The sequence below is a fragment of the Gossypium hirsutum genome, chromosome A07 (assembly GCF_007990345.1).
Source record: "Gossypium hirsutum isolate 1008001.06 chromosome A07, Gossypium_hirsutum_v2.1, whole genome shotgun sequence".
Classification (NCBI taxonomy): Eukaryota; Viridiplantae; Streptophyta; class Magnoliopsida; order Malvales; family Malvaceae; genus Gossypium; species Gossypium hirsutum.
The window spans coordinates 32,234,525-32,259,020 of NC_053430.1; the positions used below are offsets into that span (position 1 = coordinate 32,234,525).

Genomic DNA, 24,496 nt, shown 5'->3' on the forward strand with positions numbered 1-24,496 from the left:
TGTGTAAATCGTGCAATTTTCTCTATAAAGATAATGTCTCCAAATTTTAACTACGAAGACTATTGCGGCTAACCCTAGGTCATGTGTAAGATAGTTTCACTCATGAGTCTTAAGTTGCCTTAAAGAATAAGCAACCACTTTTCCATCTTGCTTTAAAACACAATTGAGTCCCACATGTGATGCATCACTATAAATAACATATTATTTTCCTAATTCGGGCTGGATTAGAATGGGTGCTTAAGTTAAAACTATTTTTAACTTCTCAAAACTATTTTGCTGTTCTTTGGTCCATTCAAAAGGCGTGTCTTTCCTTAGAAACCTAGTTAAAGGGGGCAACAACTAAGGAAAAACCCTCGACAAATATTCGGTAATATCCTGCTAAGCCAAGAAAACTCCGAATTTCTAAGACATTCTTTGGTTGCTTCCATTCTAGGATTGCTCCTATTTTCTTTAGATCTATTTGGATTCCTTCAGTGGATATAATATGACCTAGGAAAATGACTTTCTGAAGCCAAAATTCACACTTGCTAAGTTTTGTGAAAAGTTTCTTTTCTAGTAAAATGTGTAAAATGATCTTTAAGTGTTCGTCATACTCTATTTTGGATTTCGAGTACACCATTATGTCATCAATAAAAACTACGACAAATTGGTTAAGGAAAGGTTGAAACACTCAGTTTATGAGGTCCATGAATGCTACTGGTGCATTTTTTAACCTGAACGACATGACTAAAACCTCATAGTGCCCATAACGAGTTTTAAAGGCTGTTTTGGGTACATCCACCTCTTTAACCTTCAGTTGGGAATACCCTAATTTTATGTCTATTTTGAAAATATTGTAGCACCTTAAAATTGATTAAATAAGTTATCTATCCTTGGTAGTGGGTATTTATTTGTCACAATTATCTTATTTAGTTGACGGTAATCGATGCATAGTCGAAGTGACCCATCCTTTTTCACGAACAACACTGATGCACCCCATAGGGAAATACTGGGTCTAATGAACCCACAATCCAACAACTCTTGAAGTTGAATTTTTAATTCTTTTAACTCCTTTGGCACCATACGGTAAAGAGCTATCAAAACTGGTGTGGTTCTTGGCATCACCTTAATTCTGAACTCTAACTCGTGATCTGTAGGTAACCCTGACAACTCTTCGGGAAACACATCAGGAAATTCACTAACCTTGACAACTCTTTGGGAAACACGTCAGGAAATTCACTAACGGTTTGAATGCTGCTTACTTTGGGTTCGACAATTTTAACATTTTGACATAAGCTAAAAATGACTTGCAGTACTTATGAACCAACTTTTCTACGATCATGGCTGAGATCACCTTTGAAAATAAGTTTCGACTGTTCCCCACCATGAGAATTTCTTTGTCGTCTTTCGTTTTAAAAGGTTAATCTTTTCAAGGCATAATCCAAATTTACTTGGTGATCCATCAACCAGCCCATACCTAGAATTAGATCGAACTCCCCGAATGATTTGTAAATCCTATTTACCCTAACTGTTTATCTTAATGGTCTTGTTACTGTCATAACATTACTTGTTTTTTTCTACTTTTCTTTCAATTTTTCAACCATATTCAATGCTACATATGAATGAGTATATCCTACATTGATTAAAGAAAATAAAGACACAAAATGGATAAGGAATGTACTTATGATGACATCGCGTCATCTTTACCCTCCTATCCTTATATAGCATAAACTAAAACTGGCTACCTCGCTTCTACCCAGTTCACACCTTGTGTTAGCACTCTCTGGCCTCAATTTTCATTGTTTCGATTGGGACCACAGTTTCCTTGTATTTGGGTCCAGTTTTTGGCCCTGATTTTGTGATTAAATGAGTTTATTCCAACGGGAGCAATCTTTTATTTGGTGTTCTTTCGATCCATAGTTAGGACAAGTGTCAATCTTTTTCCAACATTCTCCCGTATGGTGTTTCTCACAATATTAGCATTTTTGGAGTACATTCGTCATTGGACTTGGGCTGTGGCTTAACCCTTTTTGCAGGCTTGTGGTTCAAATTGTTTGAACCTGATTCCCTTTTATTTGGAACTTTCTACCACTTTTCCTGCTCTGTGTGTTTGATTTCCTCTAAGATTTTGGTCTTTTCAACCAAATTTTTGAAATTTCTTTCCTAGAGGTGTGACACTTGTACTTTCAAGTTGTATCTTAACCCCTCTTGGAACCTTATGCTTTTATCTTCTTCTGTTGCTACCAAACCGGGAGTAAAACAACTTAATCTTAAAAATTTAGCTTCGTACTTTGAAACTAACATATTGATAAATGTTAAAAGTAACATGTTTTAATCTCGTTCTTAATGCGTTTTTGGATTATTTTTCGATGTAAAATGGTGAATTATATCTTCCTAATACTTTAAATTCTTGGTTCTATACTTATGAGAGCATTTGGGAGCAAAATGAGAAAGAAATGAGCAAGAATAAAAAAATCAGAGCAAGTTTTAGGAGTCACACGGGCTAGGCCATTTCACATGGGCTAGACACACGGTCGTGTGAGCCATATGAGCTTCTACATGGTTATGTGCCATACCGTGTGGATTTTGTGAACTGTACTTTAAAAACACAGAAAAACGCAATTTTTAGTGTTCGATGAATTAGCATTTGTGAGCTTCAACATAATAAGGACTCACATACTTTTTCTAAAAAACCTCTTGGAAATAGTTCCAAGTTATCTGTTCTGCAAGTGTTCCCCTAACAATAGCTTATCACCACTTATACACCTTGTCTCTTAGCAGAGACAGGGCTCCTTTTAATTTTTGCTCCGGAGTGCAGTCTAGGTCTTTTAGAATTTTTTTGCTCATTTTCATTCAGTACTCCGCTATAGTGAGAGTTTTTCTGGCAACTCCCTTGAACAATTTGACCCAATTAGACTTAAGTTTTTTGACAACCATCTTTCAGTTTCTATTACCCGCTCCGGGGACCCTTTGGAGAGCTCTCAGCATAGCTTGAGGCACAACATCATCTCTAACGGTTCCATCGTTCTGATTTCCCATTCCCATTTCTCCATTGTCATGACCTCTGCCATCATTGGTGGTAGAATTTTCCACATAATTCTTATTGGAAAAACCGGTTTGAAAATGGTTTTCTTGCACAGCAAAAAATTAAAATTTTGAAAACTGACTCGATTTGTGATATTCGTAACAATAAAATTTAACCGAATTCCTACCTATTTTTTTTGGATAAGCAGATCCTTGATGTTTTCAACTTTCAACCAAACAATCTTCTCCGCTATTCTCATATTATGAACTACTTCGAGTGTGACCTGGAACCAATTGAATCAAAATAGAAAATTAGAAAAAGTTTTCCTTTTGAAGTAAAAATGAAAATTCTCTCTTCTTTAATAGAAATAGTTAAAGTTATTATTCTGAAAAATATGTTTATAAGTTGCGAATAAATTCTCTCTATTTTTGGTAGAATAACAATATCTCAAAAATTGTGTTAATAGCTCTATCGGTGTCATCTTTTTATGGGAAGAGAAGGTAGAACCCTTGTAGAGTTGTAGAGGTTTGTCTTAAATAGAAAAACAACATCCTACTTAAAGTAGGAGAGGGGTGAATGACTCACCCTTGTATTTCTACTAGGGTTGTCGCCTTTTTCATATATGAGGGGTTTTGGGCCTCTCTCACATCAAATCTAATTACAATGACTTCTTGAGCCTTTCTGACCTAATACTCTGTAATATGATCCAATTCGATTCAGTTTTTTTATTTCCAAAAATAAACTTTAATATTTACATATTAAATAATTTTCTCATCCCAAATTTACCTTAATAATTTTTTTGACAATTTTAGCCCCGATAAAATTTTGAGAAAATTCATTCAATATGACACAACTCAACATGTTCACTATGACCGAATGGTTTATTTTCATTTTCGAGCTTCAAAATAATCTAAAAATAGAAACTCATTCTTCCATCATTTTTTAAGTAATCCTATATAGGGGTGCTAATTTCCATTTCCATTTTTGGAAACCTACATTCATTTTTGAATGATTTCATTTCTCCATTTCAGAGAAAACCATAATCATTCTTGAATGTTTCTCATTTCTCATTTTCTATTTATTTCATTCATTTCTATTTAAACACGCAATTCATTTTTAATTTCAACGAGCTAGCGGAGGGGCAGGTTGGACATATGTAGTTAAGGCTCAAATGATTTATAATTAAATTATGACTTTTTGCAAATTAATTATAAACTCATTTAGTCGGACCTTATCTCACTCAATCTTTTAAAAAAAAGTAAGGTTTTTGTTGTTCGATTTCAATCACGAATGATTAATAAATACATGACGAGTACTTGTGGCATTTTTTCCCTAAACTATATGGCATGCTTATCATACATATGCATGAACATACATTTGCAATCAAATAAATATCATCATACTATCATAAATAAATGCATAAAATTTAAATGACACTGACCAACCAAAGTTTCCATTATTCCATCTTAGTAAAATAATAAAATTGCAAAAGCCACCCCAAAGCATACTTTGGGCATTCTATTTTTCTATTATGGACTTTCTCTGTCGCACCGGTTTATGTCGTCATCGTTGTTGTTTTGTCGCTGCCGTCACCGTCAGGCTATAGTCGGCCATTGTCGAGCCACCGCCAACCACCATTGCTGACCACCGCCACCAGCCTCTCTCATTGATCACCACCGCTGGACCACTGACAGCCCCCAATATTGGACCACCGTTGTTTTTTGCCGGTTTGGCTGGGTCAGGTTTGCGTGGCCTCGATTAGCCTAGATGTGTGTTGATTTTCTAGGTTCTGCATAAAATATTGGCTATATAAGTCTTATGTCCGTTTCCAGATCATGTAAATTATTCTAAAATAATAAGATAAATAATTGTCCACGATCTTATTACATACCCGAAAACTAATAATAATTACATTCAAATTAATAATAATTACTTTGGCAAAATTACATTATCATATAAATAATAAAATAATAACATACATCCATTCATATACATATCCCTAAACATGTAAATAATTACAAGAATGTCACATCTTATTAAAAATCAATTACACATAAAGAAGAGAGAACTTCTGGTATCGATTTAAACTATAAATATAACACAACTTGACTCTAATAACAATTGTTGAAAAAAATTGGTCTAAAAATGATTTTTTTGCATAACGAAAAAATAAAAATTTGAAAAGCGAGCCGGTTTATGATATTTATAGTAATAAACTTTTCTCGAAATATACTTATGCTTTGAGCAAGTGCTTTGAAATAATTCGATTGCTGTGCAAGTATACACAATCGTTGACAAGTAATAAAGTAGTAAGTAAGAGTTATCGTATCCACAAAGACTGTTTATGCAAATCAAGTATTGCAAAATTAATTACTAAGCAAATTGGTCGGTGATGAAAATAAATTAAAGTGATGGATTTCTAATTATATTAGACTAACCTAAGTATGCTTAAAATTAAATTAAAGAAAGAAATAAGCATGCAAGTTTTTAAGAGACATTATAATAACATGCATGTGTTAGAATAATTTTCCTTTCTAACTTAGAAAAATTTAAATAATGCTAATATTGTTACGGAAAAATCTATGACAACTTAGCTATTTATTAACCCTATTTTAATTACGATTACTTTGGCTTCTCTCGAAGTACTAAGTTTAACCTCTTCTCTACATATTTCTATGTCTATTCTAACTTCAAGGTTACCTTTTCAGGCATCGTTTAATAATTCAAACTTATTAAATTATTAAGTCTAGATATGTCTATGTCAACAACTTAGTATTTTTAATAAGTAGAAAACAAATTATGTAAGGTAACAGTAATATTTCTATATTGAAACAATTTAATCACATAAATCCTAGGGTTATGCAAGGTAATAAAGTTCTTTCAATATTATTACAAATCTGACCTAATATTATCATAAATAGATCAAACATGCACCATTCAGATATTGTGTCAATTAATTACAACTTGATTCTGATTTAATAATTAATTCAATTGCAGCCCTACATTTATAATGCACAAATGACATATTCACAGTTTTATCTGAATGAATAAGTAATCAAGACAAATAACATCATTAACATAATTAAATAATCTAAACTACAAAATTTAAATCATTCTAACACTGACAAAAATAAACAACCATGATTATACTAAAAGCTAAAAACTCCGTTGCAATCATGTTTATTAAATTGAACAAAAATAAAAGATTGAAGGATAAAGAATGCAAAGCTGTTTTCGGTGGTACTTCGAGGCACAACTCATTTCGCTTCTCTTTCGTTCTTCACTTCTTGTTGTGACAACTAAGCTGAAATGCTCCCAATATGGTCGAATAGGGGTTGGTCTCAAAGCCTTGCAAAACTCTTTAAAGAGTGGGAAAATATGGAGAATGAAAGAAGAGAGAAAATAAAGAAGAGATGGTGAGTGAGGGATGATTGAAATAGGGGAATGAAAAAAAGGGTATTTATACTTGTGAGGAGCCCTTAATTTTACTAAAAATAGCATGTCAATCCCTTCTTTTTCTCTCATGCATGGCTGACCACCTTGAATTGAAGAAGAAGGGTGGATGACTTTGCTAAAAATAGTTAGTCCAAACTTGATTCGTGGAAGGGAGTTGAATGGTCACTTGAGGAATTTATTGGGGTTGATTTGTGATTTTTAAAAATTCTAATCCTAATTTAATTAATTTATGGATGGTTGGGTTGTTCATAGCTGAATTTGGGCTATTTCCTCTTTAATGGACGGTTTGGGCTTCAAATTAAGTAGTAGGTTTGTCCACTTCAGTGATTCAATTACGAGTTGGGTCAAGTTTGTCCTAAGACCCACAAATTTATTTAATTGGACGTCCTAAGCTGATTAATATCAGCCCTCCTCTGCATGTCAAGTGCTACAGAGATGCTACAATATTTGACCTTCAAAAGGTGAGCTTCAAGACTGTCTTCTCTCCTTTTGCACCAAACTGCTTCAAATTTGGCAAAAATGTGTAAGTTTAGCATATAGATAATTTAAAAAATGGATATTTATTTTTAATTTTGTCCATCTTAGATATTTTTAATAAAAATACAAATTTTCTATCGAAACACTCATAATTTACATGAATTAAGGTGGTAAAAAAGAAAAAGTTTATATAATTTAGAGTTATCAGCAAGACAGATCCTTGTCATTTCTGGCTTTCAACAGAATAACCTTCTCCGCTATTCTCGAACTACAAACTACTTCGAGTGTGAGCTCGAAAACTTTTGAATCAAACACAGAACCAGAAATTATTTACTTTACTTTCAGTGGGAAGGTAAAACTTTCTCTCAAATAGAAATTGATAGAATTGTTATTCCTGAAAAATATAATTTATACTTAGAAATAAATTCTTACTCTTTTTGGGAAAAATAACAATATCTCAAAGTTGTTTATAACTTGTTATATTTTTAACCTTATTGGTGCCATCCATTTATAGGGAGAAAAAGTGAAACCATTATTGGATTAGTAGAAGTTTATTTAATAAAATAATAACTTCCTAGTTGAACTAGAATAGAGAGGGACGACAACCCTAGTTAAACATAATATGGTTTTTTTCCATTGTATTCAATATGAGAGGCTTTTAGACCTCTCATGTATTGGGTCCAATTATAAGTGTTTCCTAGACTTTTAGCCCATCACTATATAATTCAATCCAACCCAATACGTGTTATTCTATTTTCTAAAATAAATATCATAAATTAATTTAAATCATGGAAACTTTACCATAAAAGAATTTATAAGAAAATATATTTAATTTTCTTTATTCAACGGATTCACAATGACCAATTAATTTAATCTCATTTTTAATTTCACTTAAATAAATAAATAAATAATTCGAAAAACTATGAATTAATTCTCAAGTCATTTTCAAACTTAGCAAGAAGACCACATTCATTTTCAAATGTTTCTCATTTCTGTGACTTAACCATTTATATCCGTTTCTGTTCATTTGATTCAACATGTAATTCATTTCTGGTTTCAACGAGCTAGTGAATAAACTGATTAGACATATGTGATTAGGGCTCAAATGATATATAATTAAGTTTCAGCTTTTCACCGATTAATTATAAACTTATTTACTCATGAATTCATTTTACTATAGTATCGTGATTGAACTCTCCCTAATGACATGCCATTATGAAAGCTGCTTGACCAGTGTTCGTCTAATGACATTGTCCTTAGTGTATTACACTCATAGGATATCATTAATCTTTTTGGGATAAATCTGCTCTCCCAACATGATCCTATTTTATCTCATGGTAACCATTACATCTTCCTTCATAAAAAGTCAATTACTATCAAATAGTAATTAAGTCATTCATCACAAAGACGAACAACCCATGGCCACGTTTAATTTTGATCTATCATGTAATGCCAATTAGAAGATATCATTTACACATGTCTTGGGCTATGACTTCCACTATTGTGAATAATGCTACATATTGCGGAAGTTGTATACCCAATGCGCCAACTTTCGATTCTTTATCTATTTGAATTCAAACTTTTATTTACATCAAAGTATATGAGTAGTTCATCATCCATTCAAAATTAATGTATGCCACACTTTGAATGTCACAAGTGAATAAATTCATAAACGGATTTAGGATTTATTTTGCTTGGGTTCAGTTCAATGTATTGTCAGTCCAGTCTTCAGGGAGTCATGCGCTCTAATGCCCAAGACATGGCATCTCCCCAATTGGACTTGATAAACGACATATTAGTCTTTCAATTGGTTTGCTCATTTCCAATTAGACTAAAGACATGTTTAGGTTCGTCTACTAATATAAGTTGTCTTTCCATATTACGATCCAACCACGTTATATCACTTAATATTAGTTAAACATTAAACAACTAGTGAGCTAATATTTGCTTCTACTTTGCTTTACATGCAAAAACCACATGAGAACATCATACAAAGGATATTAATGCAATTCATGAATAATTTTATTAACCAATCTGTTTGGAAAAATTAGAAGTGTACAAACGAATATACTACACTTAGTGCACTAGATCTAATAGCTGGTATATCCACAATTAATTCCTAATTTGATGGCACGAAGACAGAGGATATGAAAATCGAGGAATTCAGAGTAAGGGCTATTAATGTTAGTGGTTGTAGGCAAAGGTAGTCCCAGCGCTCGCCAAATTTGGTGAGAACTAAGGAACAATGTTGACATATAACAAAATAAATTATTATTTATAAAATAAGACTAAAAATAAAGAAAAGTTTGAATATGGTTAAAATATTATTTGTGAGTTTTTTTAAATTATTATTTTAATAAATAAATTTTACGTTAGAAAAAGAGAAAAATATGTATTCATTTATTTATAATTTTTTTATGTATGTTTATAAAATTATATTGACTTTTATAAAAAATGAAACTTTTAAATACTTTTTTTAATTTTTAAAGTTCTTAAAAATTAAAAATAAGACTAAATTAATATAATGTATAAAATTGAGGACTAAATTTATTAAATATTAAAGAATCTGAACTAAAATGATAGAATTTATAAAAATTGGAGGACTAAATTTAATATCATGTCAATGAAAAAAAATGGTTTAATGAACACAGTTACTGATTATTAGATGAATGACGACCATATTAAAATTTGAAGGAGTTAGTGACTAAAATAAAAAGAATTTAAATTTAAGTGATAACCTAATAATTTTTATATTTAGGTAGTTTACCCAAAGAAAAAACTAGGAAGTCTGTGACATATTAATTTCCATGCAAACCCCTAGCTAAAAACAGAAGCTTTTTCCACTTCTTCTTCTCTCCCTGGCCCAATTTTTTGTGTCTCATCTCTCTTCTCTTTCTTTATGGGGTTTCCAGTTGGTTACATGGAAGTTTTCTTACCAAAACTCTTCGTTTATACTTTATCCTTTCTGGGTTTCATCCGAAATCTAATTGTTTCCCTTTCTGACTGCCTGGGACTCTCCGACTTCCTCGATACAGATGCGGTCTGGCCGGAAAATCCGACCAGAGCAACAACCGGTAATCCGCCTGTATCCGCCGTGTTGATCCGGGAAATCCTCCCCGTTATAAAGTTCAAGGAGCTTGTCGTCATAGGGGATCCACCAGAGAGCTGTGCCGTTTGCTTGTACGAGTTCGAAGGAGGGGAAGATATCAGGTGGTTGACGAACTGTAGGCACGTCTTTCACCGAGCGTGTTTGGACCGTTGGATGGACCATGATCAGAAAACATGTCCGCTTTGTAGGACATCATTCGTGCCAGATGAGTTGCAGGATGAGTTTAATCAGCGGCTCTGGGCTGCTTCTGGGGTCAATGATTTTTACAGTGACTACAGTACAGTACCAGGATTGTAGATAGACTGATTAGGGGAAGAGTAGAAGGAAGGGTACTTGTTTTGTCTAATCCAATGGCTTTTGCTCATTGCATGGGAATTTGATGCGTAACAAATATAGTCGGGAAAAGAAATAGTTTTCCATAGTGCTACGATTATGTCTCTTTCTATTGTTTCTGAGATGGAGTAAATAGGTTGTTAAGTACTAATCATCATGTTTGGATTATTGGAATTTGTTTTAAGGCGGTAAGAAAAGGATTCTTTCTCTCACTTCATTTACAAAATCTTGAGCTTCTAGGTTCCCATGGGTGAAAGGCTCCTGTTTCAATTCCTTCTTTTTAAAGTTACGTATGATAATTCGGATTAAAATCAACTTAACTAATTAACACATACTTAATTTCAATGATATGATGACATATGTGGGTAATTTGGAACAATTTGTAGAGGTGAAATAGTTGGGACGATGAATGCTGAACTGCAGGATTTTTTATCTTCCTCTGCTGATCTGTGAAGAATAATTTGTGAAAGTTTAAGAAAAATAGATGCATAACTTTTTTTTACTGAACTTGGATTCTGTGCTTGACGCATCTTTTTCTCAGGCACTGTTTAAGTAGCTAAAATAGCTGGTTTCTGTACATTTAAACAGTGACATCAACAAAATGCAGTTGGTTTGTAGCATGGAATTTGAAAAACTGATCGGTCCCCCACCTGAAAGGCCTGAAGCCATGTCTACGGACAGGGGCCCAAATCCAACAGGATTGAGGAGTCCCTTTTCGGTTCAGCTTTCAATGAGCGAAATGAAAATTGAAGGATCCCAAATGTATCTGCTATCTTTGTCTCACCTTTTCGGTCTTACTAAATTAAAGACACTCACTTGTCCTCACATTTAACAAATTTGAAGCTCCAGTCTCAATCTAAGAAACATGATTTAGCCCAAATCTCAATGCTTTAACTTTAATGTGACACAGCGATTTGCCAACAATTTAAAGCAGTGTATTTCCAAAAAAAATAAATAAAATGTGACAATGATTTAATTATCTACTTTTGCTCATCTTCAAACAAATAATAGTAGCTGTTGGGTATGGGCTATTGGGCTTCCTAAATAGGAAATAGTACGTCAAAAAAAAAAGATCAATAAGCTAGGTTTAGCCCTATTATGTCTCCAGCTAAATGAAGAAACGGCCCAGTCCAAGCTGCAAACTGGTTTACTATTCAACTTTGACATACGTGAAAAGTTGAAAATGAAAGTATTCGATCAAATCAAGTAACATAAGTTTTATTTTATTATTTTAATTTGATTTGAAATTTTTTCAATTCGATTTGAATTAAATCGAGTAAAATTATTTGAGTTAAAAAATTAAACATGTTAAATTTAAATCTTATTACAATATAACTAATTTCATATTAGAGTACATAAATTGAAACTATATATATTATAAATCTTTCAAAGCAAAATAAGAGAAAAAAAAGTAAGTTATTTTAGTATAATAAACTTAAATTGTTAATTTATTTATTTAGTTCCCAAAATTATTGTTTTAGATTTTTTTTTAAAAATATAAGTTTATTTATATGTTCTTTAGACTTTTTTTAGATTTCTTATTTTTTTAATTCTTATTAAAAATATAAATTCTGGAATTTTTATCAATATTTTGAGTTTTAAAAATTATTTTGATTTTTTTTTAATTTTAGTTGTGAGAGAGACCAATTTGTTTATTTTAAAAATTAATAGGGGTCAGAGGGGTATTTACATCAATATGTTATTTGAGTTATTCTAATTATTCAAATTACTTGAATTGTAAAATTCAACTTAACTCAAACTTGAAACTCAGATTACTTATTTGAGTTGACTCGAAAAACCGAATTACTCAATTTGATTAACTCAAAATTTGAAGAAACAAAATTAATTTTTTCAAGTCAAATTGAATTTTGCTCACCCCTAATCAGATCCGAATTTAAGGTAGTGACCCTGTCCCCCGTAAAATTTGAAAATTTTATTTAAAGCTCCTTGAAGTTTTAAAATTTTTTATTTTGATATTATAATTCGTGTTTTAAAAAAGAAAACATTTTTGTCCCCTCAAAGTTTTTCAAAGTTTCTTTTGTAATTAGATTTTATTTTGTAGACTTTGTCATTTTTTAATGATAAATTTAGTAACATTTTTAGTTTAATTTGGTAAACTACTACAAAGTAGTACCTAAATATTAATTTGGTAAAAATAAAGTTTAGTAATTGCAATATCTAAGTATAAACAGTATTTAAATATTAATAACGTAGAAAATAAAGTTAAATAATCATAATATCTAATACAAATTGAGCATTTAATTTATTTTGCTTTCTCTAAATTTAAGTAATCAAGATTATCTCAAATTTAAAAATATTTAAAAGTAGGCACAACCTTACAGGTTGGGCCTACTTTGAGCATATATATCTCGCCTCCCTTATCAACAATTTTGGCTTCCCCTTGACCCTAATAAACTAGTTGCTTGTGACATGCATCGTTTGACTTCGCCAAGCCTCTATTGGCAGAAAATCCCTTCCTCAAATCACAGTAATAAAGCAATAATTCGTTGAAAAACAAACAACAATGAAAACTCAACTTATTTAATTTGCAAACAACACTTCTTACACAATAATTTCAACTTCACTAAATGGTGGGATCATTGAAAATTGTTGAAATGGTGGGATTTGTGAAGTAATCATTCAAGTTGAGGGCTACTCTTGCAAATGTCTTCTTAGGTATACTAGGGAGCATTGTGAGTATCTTGAAGATATTTTTTTTCCTTGAGGTTGAATGCTTGGCTAAAAGTAATGTATGTGAATACCTTTCAAACTGGAAAGAAAGTGTTGATTGTTTACTCCTAAGAAAAAAAAAACAGAACAGGTTCAATTGTCTCCTCTCTTACTTTATTTTTTTCTCATTTGATTCTTCTTTTTTAATTTTTTTCTTTTGTTTTACTCATCTTAAATTGAAAGTCTCTACTTTCGTATGTGCTCTTACATGTTACAAAATCCAAATCCTTGCATATACCTCTGTGGATTCAAGTATGTTTGAATTCCTCATTAGGGAAGCAAGTAATAGGAGTACAAATGTATGATTCATCTCTCCCTAACTAGAATTAAAGTTCAATATAGCTTTGTTGATACACAATATCAATGAAAGTGTTGAAGGAAGGGAAGGGTGTTGAAGGAGATCGATTCACCAGTTCCAGGGTTGAGAGCAAAACAAGTAGAGGGACTAAGGATGATTGCTTAGCTTATTAGGGTTTTGAGTGGAGAGGAGTAGGGATATAGGAGGGGTGAGGGTCTAACTGGATCCAAATTGTAGTAGGGATATAGCAATACTCTCCCTAATTGAGAGGTAGGTTAAAAAGTGATTGTAGCTCAAGACCATTAGTAGGTCGCCTTCATGGGTAGTGATTGTAGCAAATAAAGTAATAAGTGGTAAGTTGTAAAGAACCTACCTAAAAAATTCATTTTGTATTTTGATGAAGGGTATAGTTATTAGCTCAATGACTTGGGAATATTCAGTGCCTTATGAGGCTACTAAAATTCAGGCATAACCTTTTTAATAATGTGTTGGCGGATGGTACTCCATTCATTTTTTACTTGTATAAATTTTTGTTTAGTGATTTAGTAGTGGTATGCCCATTAGCTTGACAATTTGAAAATGTATAACGTATACTTGAGTGGTCAATTGTCATGTAAAGGACCCAGATTTATACAATAGAGATTGTTGATGTATATTGTGGATGTGGTTATTGGAAATGTAAAATAGAAGAGGTTTAATCTATCCATTGGCAATATAAAATGCAAGACGAGCAACTTGGTCGCTGGTAATATAAAAAAGTAAGAAAATGCATACTATCTGTTGGTGTAAGAAATGTGTAATGTCCATTGGTGATATAAAACATAAGCGATGCAAAAATCATTCATTGATGATATAAAGTGCATGAAATGCAGATCGTCTATTGATAATATTAAATGGAAGAAGTGTAAACCATTCATTGGTAATATAAAATGTAAGCAATGTGTACTGTCGGTTAGAATAAGGACATAAGAAATATGGAGTATCCGTTTGAAATGCATACTCATTGGTAATATAAAATGTAAGAAATGTGCACTATCCATTATGTAAGAAATGCATAATGTTCGCTAAAATGTGAGTAAGAGGATTGTTCGTTGTTATAAATAACGGTAACAAATGTAGCTTTTGACCTTAGTTTTAGACGATTATTATTGAATAGGTGTTTACGAGACAATAAAAATGGTGGTGCTGCTTCCGCTCGAGGCAAAAGGCTTATGATAGATTTTGCTCCCAGACACATGGGAGGGATGTTTATGGGAAAAAATCATACGTCGATCACATTACCGTCAGCTTTGCAGTCCAGAATTACCTAAAGATTAAGATCTTCCCACGTCGAATCAAAACCATTGACCAAGTCTACTCAACTTGAATTCACATGGTGAAAGCAGAGTTACAAATATAACATGTAGAATTTAAAAATATGAAATAAAAATAAATAGTGAGATGACTATCTGCAGGAGTCCCTTTCTAAAAATATACATGATAAAAGTATACATATATTAAAGAGGTATAACTATCCACTGGAACACCTCTCGAGTTCCCTTAAAAAAATGATAATATACAATATATATGAATAATATAGGAAGAATTACCACCTACCAGCTCTACCAGTCCTGTTTAGGTATTACCATTTTTTCTTTTTCCCAAAAACAAAAACCCAAGCACAAATGCCAAAGTTAAAGAAAGGGAATAAAATTTATCCATAAATGAAAAAAGTTATGACAATCTACAAGGACAAACTTGAAAACGTGAATCCAAGGTTCATTCAGATTTTTATGAACTTTTCATCAATTTGTTGAAGTAATTTAAAATTAATAAGGATCACAACAAAAGTAATAGTAATCAATTGCAATGATAGAATGGAACCCTTCTTTTGCATATTTGAAAAAGGTTCATTAAGATTAACCGAACACTAGAACATAAATATTTTACCACTGTATTTATTATTCTTGATGCATTTGAATTTATGAAAATACTTAAAATAACCATTACGAAACCCATATTTTAATTGATTTATACCATCACTCTCAAGGATGACATCAAGTAAAACATTTTCCACTAACTCTTTTATATAGAAAAATATAAGTTTTAATTAATTTCATTTAATATAACACCAATATTTTAATTAGTAACTTATGTTATAAGGGTAGAACTTTAGTCTCGCAATTTGTGTGACCATAGACGATTTCTTCGCTTTAAATGCGCCTAAGTCAACCTAGCTCTCAAAATTGAGATTTCACACTGGGAATTCTCTAAGGCACCAAAAATAAAACAGAAACAGCTCAAAGGAAAAGAAGCAACGAGAGAATATAATAGCCACAAGAAAGCAAAAGCACATCAAGTTTTTGAGTAAATGCTTTAAAAGTATATTCATTAAATTTGATTGGAATACAATAGGATACTATGGGATGTAAATGGGTTTAATGGGATAATTACAAAAGGGGGGAAGATCCCAAATCCAACGATACAAATTTACTTTAAATCGATGATTGAGATTAAACCAATCTACAATTTGAGATAATTAAGGGATTTACATGATCCCTTAAGATTATAAATCAAATCTTCTAAGATTACACATATTCTAATATTAGTTTCCATATTTACAATGACAACCCTAGTTTTCTTTAAAAGTGGTTCACAGGGCCACCAAGGCTACAAGTACATAAGCTTCTCCACGTATTCTATGAATTGGCCCAGTTCAAATTGGTTAAATAAACGACATTTAATTAGTTAACCTCTATGGGAAGTTCTTTGTGCATTATTCGTAGGCTTTGATCCGCAGCCTGTGACCATCCATTCTCATAATGCACTCATTGCATCCTAAGAATGACATTGGTTTGACTCATCTTTGAACTGTTAGATGCCTTGGTCAATTCCTAACTAGACACTCTATTGGTTAGCTCTGCCCCTCAAAACATTTGTCTCAGCTTATGTCTGTATCGTCACCTAAATTGAACCATTTCTCTCATTGGTACATCTCGTTTGCAAGAACACACAACTCCTACTTGCCCCTATTGCGACTTGCCTCGATCTAGATCCCTTTGATCCGCACAAAAAGGCTTAAGCATGCTCACATTAAAAACTGGGTTAACCTTAAGTCGTCCTCAACTCTAATTTGTAGGCTCTTCAGTTTACCCGTTTCAGAACTCTTAAAGGGCCCCTGTGTCCTTACCAAGCCAATATTAAGTTAACATGTAAAACATTCGATAAGTGTTTAAGATGTGCCTCGCTCGTCACATTTACTCATTTTGACTGCCAGTTTGCATCACCACTTTTCCTCTAAAGTTTGATGCATAATCCATCTTTCTCATAGGTGGTAGCCCCACTATTAGTTCAACAGGCTTCATATCGATTTCTGCACCTCTAGCATTTCTAAAGGGTTCTTGTAGCACGCTGATCTACCAAGTTGGTGTTTTTACCACAATGAACATCCTCGACTAATTGGATTACCAACAATACATTTATTCCTCCTTTCTCGTCATGACTCACCGACACCACGCACTGTCGTTGACGAGTATCCAAATACATATGTAATCGAAAAAAGGAATCAAAAGAGCATTAATTCGGTAAAGAAAATCCAAACCAAGAACAAATTCATAATCATCTAAATGAATTACCTCAAAACTTTCTTTACTTTTCCACTTGCCGATTTGTAGCTCAACTCTTTCTTCTACTCTCATTATTAGGACATTTTTGAAATTAACATCCTGATCCTCTTAGTTGATTTGCTAATTGCGAGACCACGTTTACCAATGGATTTCTCCAATATAAATAAGGCAGATGCCCATGTATCAGTAAGAGCACTCCTTCAACTTGCGATGTTGATGTCCACAAACATCAACTTCTCTAATTACGACCCCTCTTCGCTTTAGCATAATAGAGTATCATTGAACCAAGCTTCAATAGCCTGTCCTTATCGAGCTCCGCTTCCTCTTTTTCATTGGTTGTAGCGACTTGTATCATTGTGGGCAGTCTTACACTCTATGCGGACCACAACATAAAAAACATTATACCTCGTTCTTCTTTTATTAAAAGTTTTTGTTGAGTTTCCACTTTCTATTCTATGGTTTCCCATTTCCACCATTACCGTTGCTATACTCAACGTGTCCTTTATCTCTCCCATCACTACCTTTCTCCTTAGGCTTAGGAAACTCGAACTTGTCTTTCCTTGAAACAAGCTCAATTAAGGACTCTACCATGACCATGGCTTACGACAATTCTTGGACCCCTCAACGTTTTAATTCCAGTTTAACCCATGGCTTCAACCTATCCATGAAATAGAAGAATGTTTTTTATCTCACTCAAATCCATTATTTGGAGGATCAGTTCATTGAAATCATTCACAATATCTCGAATTTTTCCTTGCTGCGAGACCAACACAACTTATCTCGAGCCTTATTCTTGGAATATTGGGAATAAAAATGCTTCTTGAATTCTTTTTGGAACTCTTCCTTAGTCTCAATTGTGGCCTGGCCACGCCTTTCATCTATGGACTTTCGCTACCACCATAGAAGAGCAAAATCAATAAAATATCTAGTAGCAGTATTTATCTTAGCATCATCATCCTAGATGCCTATGACACGGGAGTATTGCTCCACCTCCAAAAAGATGTTGTCCATTTCCATTTTGAACCTTTCCCCCTCAAACATCTTCAATTTAGGGACATCTAACTCGTGGTTTAGTGTTGAATCTATCACCTTTTTGCCTATAATGGCTTTGTACACAACGAGCTCTCCCTCAAGCTCATCAATTCTTGTGTTCAAAGCCTTCATTGTGGTCTTAGTTTCCTCATTCAAAGAAATCACCATGGCCCCAATAGCATCGTCCCTCATTGTTAGCTTATCCACAGTGGAATTGAGCACCCCTTGTAACAACCCGTTTTGATAAAGTCAGAACAATGATTTCGGGATCACAGATCCGAGTTCAGAAAGAAAAATTATTTTAATACTATTTTATGATCTACAGTATGATAATAATATTTTGTGAAAATTTCGTAACGAAATTTTATCGATTACATGTTTAATTTGATAAAGGACCAAATTGCACAAAGTGCAAAAGTTGAGTTCTAATAGCTAAAGGGATTAAATAGCTATAGAACTTTGAACTAGAGGTCCTTATATGGTAATTAGACCATTAAAATGCTTAGTTGTTAAGGATGATGATTCATCCATGGAAAATAAAATAAAGAAAAGGATGAAATTGAAAAGATGAAAAATAAAATGTGATAAATTAATTAACAAAATATCATCTATTTATGATAAATTAATTAAATAATAAAATATCATCAATTTATCTCATCTTCTTCCCTAAAATACATGGAAACCCTAGGAAAAAGAAAGCAAACTTTCTTGGCTCAATTAGGTAAGTAATCTTGTCCCATTTTTAGTAATTTTTATATTTTCGAGATCAAGATAACTTAATCTATCTATTTTGGGGGTTAATTTGTAAAGTTATCAAATTATGAAAATTTGCCATGGATGAATATGAAAATTTTCCATGGATGAATATGCTGAAATTTTGAAATTTATGGTAGGATATGAAAGGTTGTTGATAGATAAATTACTTTTACAAAGTGAATTTTGATGAAAACAAGATTTAGGGACTAAATTGAAAAGTTGTAAAATTCATGAAAAAAATTCTAAATTTTATGAAATACATGGGCTGTAAATGTTACATGTAAAAATTGGCTAGGCTTGGAACAAGGATTAAATTGCATGAATTTCATTTTTTAAGCTTAGGGATGAAATTGTCATTAATTAAAAGTTTAGGGGAAAAATGGTAATTTTTCCTAAGATTTGAATTGGACTAAATTGAGTTTAAATTGTATTAAATTGATGTTAAATTTACTCATATAGATCTGGATAGATCAAATTCGGAGTTAGAGCGAGGAAAAGAGAAAAATGTCGGATCAGTAGAGTTTATGTACACGAACATTTGTCGAGGTAAGTTCGTATAACTAAATTATGCATACTTATATGCTTGAATTAAATGTTGTGTATGTGAATTGTATAAAAATTATATAAATGTATATGACATTGAATTTATATCCGACAAAGCCCAATAAATGATAATGCCTAAAATAAATGATAATGCTCGATAAATGATAAATGATAAATGATAAATGATAAAAAATGTTACTTTTATGCTTGAAATGAATGTAGAATGTAGTTATTTGAATTATATGAATATTATAAATGTAAGAATTAATCACATGCCTGATAATGCCTGAAAAATGTAAAATCCCGTTTGAATAATTAAAGATCGATGCATACGTGATTTCCCATAATGAATATAGTCCTGCATATATTGTAGACGGGATTTAGCTCGAACGAGCAATCCTAATATTGCCCTCTCAAGCATCTTGATATATAGTTCTTGCGAGCACCCTGATCGGTAGTGACTTAGCATGTGTTGCACATTACCGCCTTTCTTTGTGAGTGTCCTGACATGGCTCGCTTAAACTCCCTGAGATATGGCTATTCAGTGCTCCTAAATGGCTCGTCGTGAGCAATCCTGATAAGCTCCTCGTGAGTTTCCTGATTAAAAGTTCTTTGTGAACTCTTTGATTGTGGCTCTTATGAGCACTTCTGATTTAGCTTGGATAAGCTTCCTGTTACATGGCTCATCTGAGCATCCTGACATGTGGCTCAAGAGTGTGCTCTTTGGTTATGTGCCCTAACGGGTACCCCTAAAAATGAATTGACGGATCCTGATTTGTACACCTCGAGTGTACTACCTGTGTATCTATCGATATTTTAGATAAAATTCAATAGGAATAATCCAGACACGAGAAAATAAGTATAAGAAATGACTTATTACACGTATCTGCCTGAAATACATGAAAATGATGATACATGATATATGGAAATATGATATGATGAAATATGTACATGGAATTTACTTGATGAATACGTTCATCCATGATTATAGATTTGTACACCTTCAGTGTACTACTCGTCTGACATTGATATTTTGAATTTTTAATGGGTTAAGTTCCGACATGAAATAGTCTGAACTCGAGATAAATTATTATGAATATGTACTTGAAATACAAATATATAATTTATACATGTTATATGAATACGTGTCATGGAATATATATATTTGGAAATCTGATTGTTGTTGAGCCCATATATGTTTCTTGTTGTTATTGTGAAATGTATGACCACCAAGGGAAAAGAGGATATATGTAGGGCTTGAGATCAAATTGATTGAATGTGCCTTACATGTTGATCTTAAAATAGAATGAATGGTAAGTTAAGTATTATGTTATACGAACTTACTAAGCATTATTGTAACAACCCGTTTTTAGTCAAATAAAAATAGTGGTTTCGGGACCACAAATCCAAGGTTGAAATATTTATTTTATTATTATTTTAATGTCTACAGCATGACAATATGATTGTGTGAAAATTTCGTTAAGAAATTTTATTGTCTAAATGCTTAATTTGATAAAAAGGACTAAATCGCGTAAAGTGCAAAAGTAGAGTTCTATTAGCTAAAGTTGTCTAATAGCTATGAAATATTAAAGTGGAGGTTCTTATGTGGTAATTAGACCATTTTTAATGTTATTGGACATTTATGGACATGCATTAAGTAATTTTAATGTTTTAACTTAAGGTTAATTATGTAATTTAGTAATTAAAGTTAAAATAACTTAAACAAGTCCATCTTCTTCATTTTTATCATCCTTAACCGAAATTATCAAGGGAAGCCATAGCTAGCATAGCTAGGGTTTGACCAAGCTATCTTCTTTGCGTTTTAAGTGGTTTTTGTCCCGTTTTAATTGATTTCTATGTTTTTAAAATCGTTACAGCTTAATCTAGCTAGCCCAAGGACTATTTTGCAAAACTTTTAAAGGTTTAGGGTTTTTCCATTGATGAATATGTGTGTAGTTTTATGTTTGATGGTAGAAAATGTATGCTTGTTGTTAGATAAATAACATTTGTAAAGTGATTTTTAGTAAAATTATCAATTAGGGATTTAATTGAGAAATGTGGAAATTTTGTGGTTAAATTGTGAAATAAATTAAAAATATGGGCTGCTATGGTAATAATAAAAATTCAGCTAGCATGGGTAGGGGCCAAATTGTATGAATTTTTATTTTATGAGATAAGGACTAAATTGTAAAAATGTTGAAATATTAGGGGCAAAAGTGTAAAGTTACCTTAATGTGTATTTTGGACTAAATTGAATAGAATGATAATTAAATAAGTTAATTTTGATTACATATAGATAAAGAAAAGCAAAATTCAGATTTAGATCAGGGGAAAAACAAAGTATCGGACTAATCGACTTATTATCCCGTTTTTGCAAATTGAGGTAAGTTCGTATGTTAATAAACTAATCGACCAATGTGTTTCCAGAAGAGTTACCGGGGTTGCCACCGATCAGAAAGGTCGAGTTTGCTATTGAATTAATACTAGGAACATCACCGATATCTATAGCTCCGTATAGAATGGCTCCGACAGAATTAAAAGAATTGAAAGCTCAGTTGCAAGAGTTAACAGATAGAGGTTTTACACGACGTAGTTTTTCGCCCTAGGGTGCACCAGTGTTGTTTGTAAAGAAGAAAGACGGATCGATGAGACTGTGTATTGATTATCGTCAGCTCAATAAGGTTACGATTAAGAATAAGTATCCTTTACCGAGAATTGATGATTTTTTTGATTAGTTAAAAGGAGTAATAGTATTTTCGAAGATTGATTTAAGATCTGGCTATTATCAATTGAGAGATAAAGATTCAGATTTTCCGAAGACTGCATTTAGAACAAGGTACGGACATTATGAATTTCTTTGTTATGCCTTTTGGATTAACTAATGCTCTTGCAGTTTTTATGTATTTGATCAATTGGATCTTTAGACCTTATTTAGATATATTTTTTGTTGTATTTATTGACGACATTTTGATCTATTCCCGAGATGAGTCTGAGCATGCTGAACATTTGAGAATTGTGCTACAAAATTTGAGAGATAAGAAATTGTTTGCTAAATCTAGCAAATGCGAGTTTTGGCTTCGAGTGGTTGGATTTTTAGGCCATATTGTTTCGGTGGAAAGCATATGAGTTGATCCAAACAAGATTTCCGCAGTTGTTGACTGGAAACCACCAAGAAACTTATCCAAAGTCAGAAGCTTTCTGGGATTAGCTGGCTACTATCGGTGTTTTGTTAAAGGATTCTTGATGATTGCTACACTGATGACTCCATTGCTACAAAAAGATGTGAAATTTGAGTGGTCTGAGAAATGTCAACAGAGTTTGGAAAAGTTGAAAGCATTATTAACTGAAGCACCAGTTTTAGTTCAACCTGAGTCGGGTAAAGAGTTTGTGATTTTCAGCAACGCGTCATTGAACGGTTTGGGTTGTGTTTTGATGCAAGAGGGTAAAGTGATAGCTTATGCTTCTAGACAGTTGAAACCGCATGAAAAGAATTATCTGACACACGATTTAGAGTTGGCCGCTATTGTGTTCGCATTAAAAATTTGGCGACATCATTTATTCGGTGAGAAGTGCCATGTCTCTACCGATCATAAGAGTTTGAAGTATTTAATGAGTCAAAAATATTTGAATTTGTGACAATGAAAATGGCTCAAGTTGCTAAAAGAATATCAATTAGTGATTGATTATCATCCGGGGAAAGCAAATGTAGTCGCGGATGCTCTGAGTAAAAAAATCTTTATTTGCTTTGTGAACGATGAATACTCAATTAAATTTATCTGATGATGGTACAATTTTAGCCGAGTTAAAAGCTAAATCGTTATTTCTTCAACAAATTTGTGAAGCTCAGAAATGTGATAATAAATTGCAAGCTAAAAGAGTGCAATGCGAGTCGACTAATGATTCAAACTATCAGATCGGATCTGATGATTGTTTGATGTTTCGAAATAGAGTTTGTGTACCTAAGAATTCTGAGCTTATTCAGAAAATTCTACACGAAGCACACAGTGGTTATTTATCTATTCATCCGGGGAGTATTTGTAACACCCCTAACCCGTAACTGTCGTCGGAATAGGTTAGGAGGCATTACTTAACCCACAACACAATTCTTAATATTCGTATATCAAATATCAAATCATTGCAGTAAATGTCATTCATTCACATTCATTAAAAACATAAAATCGAGCATAGATACTTAAACCTGTATTCAGAACTAAATTGATAACATATAAAAGTTTCAGAACTTATAAAAATTTTCAACTTTTCGAAGGTCACACGCCCGTGTGAACAGGCCGTGTGCCTCACATGGCCTTAGACATGCCTGTGTGTCTAAACTGTGTCAAAACAGGGCATAGTTACTGACTTGCTCACACGGCTACAAGATAGGTCGAGCCTAACTTGGGCCACACGGCTAGCCACCCACCCGTGTGCTTTGGCCGTGTTTGGGCCTGACTTACAATTGTAGGGTACCCCAGGGGACACACGACCGTGCAACATAGCCGTGTCTCTACTCATGTGGACAAAGATAGGCCATTTGAATAGCCAATTTGTTACCCCAAATTTGGGTCAACCTACAAGCAAAGAAACAAGCATATATGCACCACCATTTCAGCCAATTTTATGCCAAAACATTCATCATTTATACTAAAACATTACCAATCATTTCCATTCTCAATTCATCATCCAATTCATACCAAAACTTAAACTAACATCATACCAAACCAAAAGATCGATGCATCATTCAAACATATGCTATGAGTTTACCAAACTTGCCATTTTTACCATCTCTTTTAACCAACCAAAACATACCAAATTGAACATTGGCATCACATATTATAAACCATTATCAAATTATAAGTTCAAACATAAACTAGCCAAATCACATGGCTAAATATATACATCACAAAACATAATCCCACAACTACTAGCCTATACATGCCATACTTCAAAATATACAATTTCAAAATACCAAAATGAGGTTCGATAGTGTGGTGACGATCCTTGACGATCCCTGAGCTTGTAGTAGCTTCGATATCTATAAAACAATGCAGACACACACAAAGTAAGCTTTCAAAATCTTAGTAAGCTCGTACCAAAAATCATCAATACATAAGTACTTATAAATTCTCAAATCATCTATCAAATCTATACTAAAA

General features: G+C 32.7%; 1 protein-coding gene across 1 annotated transcript; it reads left to right on the forward strand.

Moving 5' to 3' along the window:
- Positions 1–9,724: 9,724 nt before the first annotated feature.
- Positions 9,725–10,571, forward strand: LOC107956846 (brassinosteroid-responsive RING protein 1). Its single transcript, XM_016892344.2, has one exon. The coding sequence runs from the start codon at positions 9,837–9,839 to the stop codon at positions 10,341–10,343; it is 507 nt and encodes a 168-aa protein (XP_016747833.1). The 5' UTR covers positions 9,725–9,836; the 3' UTR covers positions 10,344–10,571.
- The last annotated feature ends 13,925 nt before the right edge of the window (positions 10,572–24,496 follow it).